We start from the raw sequence: 5,739 nt of genomic DNA, 5'->3' as shown, positions 1-5,739 counted from the left end.
GAATTTCCTAATATACCAAACCCACCCACGCAAGTCTCAAATACACGACTATTCTTTCATTTCTTCATACCTTGGAACGGAGTAACATAGTATTTACGACCTACAATTATATAAAAAATGTCTTGGTTAAAATTATTGTACCCTTATGGAGGATGAAAAACGAGGGAAGTTTGTTAAACAATAGTCAATAGCAGCCTATCTTTTGTCTTATGTGGACGTGGCACAACATTAATTAATTAGTCTATATGATGAAAACAAAATAATTAAACAAACAAATTACCTTTCTAATAAATGTCGCATATATTGGTCATAGGCTGGAAGAGCGCATGTGTTTCCATTTCATTTTTCTCATCAACGCACCGACCCCCCCCCCCCCCCCTTTTCCCCCACCACGAAAGAAAAATAGATTTTTTCCACATTGCCACGTGCCTTAATTGTGAACTGATCAAAGGAAAAGAAAAAGACAATATAAAAAAGTTTTATTATAGCTCATGATGTATGTTATTGTACTAAATTTTGTTAATCTTCTAACCCTTTGATCAGTATTACGGTTGTAGGCTAGGCGGTAGTTGAGTCTTACGTTACTTTGTACCTTTGTGAGCCTAGTCCGGTAGGGTTTTGTCTAAGAGGGCTAGGGGCAATGTCGTGTCTTACTATTTTTCTTTTCGACGTTGGATCTATTTACTAACCACCGTTTTTGCTTTGCATTTTTCTTCTGCATTTTATGTTCTTATTTTCCTATGATCTCCGTGATGAATCTAATATCCTCTCCTTTTGTCTTCTTTTTATTATCTTGAGCCGAGAGTCTTTCGGAAACAGCCTCTCTACCCCTTCGGGGTAGGGGTAAGGTCTGCGTACACACTACCCTCCCCAGACCCCACTCATAAGATTTTACTGGGTTATTGTTGTTCTAACCCTTTAACTAGTTTGCTACACTAGCTACCTAACATGCATGAAACTTATGGTTCATTATAATCCATGAAAAGGGAAAATGAAGGGTAGTATCGTAATATAAATATTTAGTATCATATACTAAATCATAATATTACCTTAGTAATTAAAACTTAAAGAAAAAATACGTATTCCTAATTAGTGGCATGCCGTTTAAACGCAGGGAGAAAAAGAAAAGCCATCTCGAAGACTTGGACTATTTATTCTATTTTTCTTGTGACAAAATTTATGCACTATATATAGGGGATACTAAAGGAAAAGTTTATGCAAATTAAATTAACTTATTTAAATAGTATCTCCGATTTATTTTATGTGACACCATTACCGTAAGGAATTTATGACTTTAGTTTGGTTCTAGTTTTATATGAGCTGTATCGGAAAGAATAATAAAAATTTTTATTACTTTCTCATTTCAGTTTATGTGACACACTTTTTTATTAATCTGTTTTAAGAAGTATTAGACATTTTTTATATTTAGATATAATTTAACTTTAAATTTTTATTTTACACTTATTGAGAGGTTTTTATAGTTATACAAATGTCATGGTCCAACAAAGCCTTTACTCTTTCTGCTTTTAAGACAAAAAGTTTCAAAAGTATTCTTTTTTTTTCCATTAAACCTCACGCCGAGTCAAATTACGTCACATAAATTAAAATAGAAGTAATTATATATTGAACATTAATAGTATCATATAGAATTTCAAATTTGATAAAGTAAATAAATTTGAAATTCTTCAAATCCGGAAAATGTTTGTTTAATGATACTCCCTCCAGTTCACATTAACTGGTTTTTTAATTGTTGTTACACATAGGAATCCAACTTTTAGCATTAATTGATAATGAAATTAATCATATTAACCTTAATTTTGTTCATTAAAAATACAACAAATACTCCTAGGCTCTTTACTCCAAGAACAACTTTGGAAAAAAAAATTAATTCCTTTTTTATATCTAAAAAAGTCAAATATTGGACCAAATAAAAACTAAAAAATCAACCGAATGACTAATGTTTATAGATTATGTCCAGTGTCCTGGATATCGTTGCAAGATGAGAAGTATAACAGATAAATTGGCGTGAATAAATATTACTCCCTCTGTTTCATATTAAATGAGGTACTTTCCTTTTTAGTCTGTTTCAAAATAAATGACACATTTCTAAATTTGGAAATAATTCAACTTTAAACTCTTCATTTTACCCTTTATGCCCTTATTGAGAAGCTTTTATAGCCACACAAATGGCATGGCTCACAAACATTTTACCCCTTAAGCTTTTAAGACCACAATTTTCAAAAGTCTTCTTCTTTTTTCTTAAACTTCGTGCCGAGTCAAACTATCTCAAACAATATGAAATGGAGGGATGTATTTTTTGTTATGTCTATTGAGGGCTTTTCTGTTTTCTTAATTTCAAAAACTTTTATGAGGAGGTGCATGTTCAGTAACTATCCTTTATACTAGTACGAAGCTGTCATAGTCTAATATTCTTCCCTATGTCCCTTAATGGAAAAACCAAAAAAAAGATTAACTCCACGTAATAATTTTAACTACTTTAACGGCAGTATTACAAAGATAGTCGCAGCCCGGTAAAAAAAATGCACTTTGCGTGGTAAATAAAAATGAAAACCATAAAATCATCAATTACTATGATCCTACATGTTTGCACTTAATTAATAGATTTTTTGAATCTAAAATCATTCACATGTCAGCTTATTAAGTACAGTATATTTTTTTTGTAAATATAAGAAAAAAAAATTGCACTATGACTACATATAATTTCCAATCTGGTCCCCCCCTATTCAAGGCACACTTGATTCTTTCTCATACACGGAAAATACAAGTTTAATCACAGCAATTATACAGATCATAATCACACAATTAAGTTGATGTAGAATACCGGAGAGACATTCAAAGCCGGCATTACTGACCACCGACTCCTTAAAAATCATAGAGATTTCAATAAGCAATAAAAAACACAAAACTCCTTTAATTTCTCAAAGTCAACCTCTCTTCGATCTCTGTACGTATATAAAAACAAAGCACTTCATTCCGAACTTGAAAACAAAAAAAGCCTATATTCCTAAATTTCTCTTACTTTTTTGTCAAAAAATGGGCAACGGCTGCTACTCTCTTTGTCCTTCAAAATCATTAACAATTAAGCTGATCTTTCACGATGGAACAACGAGGATCGTCGCCGGAAAAAGACTAGCCGGAGAGATAATGTTCGAGTTTCCCGACTGCATGGTTTGTCATGCACATTCATTCTTCATCGGACAACCAATTCCTGTCTTAGACATTGATGATAAGCTAAGGAATGGCGACGCATACTTTGTTCTCCCACTTGATTACTTCACAAACAAATTGCTTTCGGCTTCTTCTCTTGCTTCCTTAGGTTCTAATAACACTAATAAAAGAGCTCCAGTTGATTTCAAGAACCCTGCATTTGAATATGTTAAGGGGTCTAATGGTAGGGTTTTGATAAAAGTTGCACCTGAGTTTATGATCAAATTACTTCAACGCGGAAATGAGGATATTGGAGATGAGAATTGTGATGGTAATTTTATTTTATGTAGCACACCGGAGTTGAAGAAGCAATATGAGCAATTGGTAGGGCCAAAAGGGCAAATATGGTCTCCTAAGTTAGAGACTATTTCTGAATATAAGATTAGGTATTCACCTTGCAGGTTGATTGGCTTGGAATGGAAACAAAAAGAATAGTGAATCAACCATTAACATGAGTTCAGAATGAGTGGATTTTATCATATCTCTATATTTTATAGTATATATTTATATATACGCAGTTCGAGCCAAATTAAAAGCAATGGGCTCAAATGAACTCACAAAACATGTCTTAATTGACGTACAGAACTCTTTTCCTCTTCTTTTTTTTTTTTTAATTATTTAGATGTGAAAGTTGACATTTACATTTTCTACTAATTCCCAAATTGTAACTGTATCTAAGGATATAAAAAACAATATCCATTTATATGATGTTCCCAGATATCAATTCCAACAAGTTATAGCACAAAAAACCAACGTAACCACAAAGGGTATATTGATTTTTGCCTTTATTTTAGATTTTTAGTATTAGATTATACAAAACTGACCCCTTTGTTTCAAAGAGCTAAGCTAATTTAGTTTATGAATTGATTTTGTAATAGTAGCAAATTAGTAACAAATGTCATTATATTATTAGGTTATTAGCATCTACCATGCTATGATATACTTAAGATAGCAAACAGAACTTGTCTGAGAGAAACTGAAACCTTGGACTCGGAAACGTTGTTTAATTTTGCAAGAAAAATAACTCATCAGTGGTTGTCTGGCAGAGATGAGCACATGCATATATATGTCTTATGACATTATTTGTGAGTTAATTGTGCAAAGGTATTTTTTCAAATTTAAAATCGGAATTACTCTCCACGAGGTTTTGTATAAGGTAAAATTGATTTACATTAAATTGATCGAATGATAACGTAATACGCAGAACCGAAGAAAGGTAGAAAGCAAATCGTGTAATTACCAGTACCGGGAATAACGGCTGCAATTAACATCGAACAGATCCCGAAGGGAGCATGATCTATGTAAGCATATCAAATGCTTACCGTCGGATAGCATTCAATAAAGAATATTCCCTGGCATTAAATGGGCAGCCGTTACAGAGAATACTTGCATTCATGGCCTGCCATTACATATTCATCAATGGCCTCTTTATTGTCATTTAAGAGGGGCCTGTTCCTAGGATCTTGTTTCCCTACGTATAGCTATAAATAGTAGACTCAACAGCAATTGTATGACACAAAATTCTTAGTAAAACTTATGCTACATTCTATTCTCAAGCTGAATAAAATAACTTTACTTGCTTTTTATATTATTCTTATTTTTGTTCCTGGAGGCACTGCTCTCGAAGCCAAGCTTGTCATTTCCTTTGATTTTAACCGCTAAGTCTTATTTTTAGTCTAGTTTATTTACCATTTTGGATCAAATTAGTTTGATTGTCTATAAACCACGTAACAATTCAATTATACCGTTTTATGGGTAAACAGTTTGACGCCTACCGTAGGGCTTAAACAGTTGCATAATTGAGTCGATCCTTGCGTTTATTACTAACTTGTTCGATTCTTTTGTTTCATAGCAAAAAAATCAAAAATGGCAGCCAACGAAATCAACATTGCGCACAACATTGAGGGACATGAAAATCTACCTCAATACGTGTATTCAATCAGCGACACCCGCAACGAGGGGGATGAGGCAACCCCGGTCTGTGGAGGACAGTACCCACGACATGTATGGGAGCCAACTCTCGATGACGCAGAAGACGAACATGTAGGAAAACAGCAAAGATCTTGAGAGAGCAACAGAAGGCCATCATCAGCCACCTCTCAAGGCGGGACCAGGTCATGACGGAATTCAAGTAAGCATTTTTAGGCGCTTCCAAAAACGCAAATGGAAGAGGACCGGTTCCGCCCGGTGTTCCTGCGAATCAGATGACTCAAAGAGTTGATAACAATACCCTGAGGGGTGAGGTCGGCTTTGACGGTGCGGGGGGGACCGGTAGCAGATATGGTAGCGACAACGGTAATGACACCTTCAAAACTAAACTCATGAGATTCATAAGGGAGATGAACGAGCGGATGGATCAAAATGCGAAAGAGTTACACACCCTAATAGATCAGATTCCGGGCGTACCACCGATTTTAAAGGGCCCGAATTCAAAAAAATATACTCAGTTGCCGTTCAAACCGAGCGAAACACCAGAGCTAATCCCGAAGAGATTCAAGATGACGGACATAC

The 5,739-nt window shown here is 34.4% G+C and overlaps 1 protein-coding gene across 1 annotated transcript; it reads left to right on the top strand.

Annotated features, from left to right (window-relative positions):
- The first annotated feature begins 2,991 nt into the window (after positions 1–2,991).
- On the top strand, positions 2,992–3,946 carry LOC109237627. The gene has a single exon (XM_019403949.1). It carries the CDS (start codon positions 3,055–3,057, stop codon positions 3,661–3,663), a length of 609 nt encoding a protein of 202 aa, XP_019259494.1. The 5' UTR covers positions 2,992–3,054; the 3' UTR covers positions 3,664–3,946.
- Positions 3,947–5,739: the final 1,793 nt, after the last annotated feature.

This window comes from Nicotiana attenuata, unplaced genomic scaffold, assembly GCF_001879085.1.
Source record: "Nicotiana attenuata strain UT unplaced genomic scaffold, NIATTr2, whole genome shotgun sequence".
NCBI lineage: Eukaryota > Viridiplantae > Streptophyta > Magnoliopsida > Solanales > Solanaceae > Nicotiana > Nicotiana attenuata.
The sequence above is the reverse complement of the archived record's forward strand: the minus strand, read 5'-3'. Positions and strand labels throughout refer to the sequence as shown.

What these genes read in the sequence shown, in the direction of transcription:
- LOC109237627 (XM_019403949.1), top strand. Translation starts at nt 3,055, where the DNA reads ATGGGCAACGGCTGCTACTCTCTTTGTCCTTCAAAATCATTAACAATT.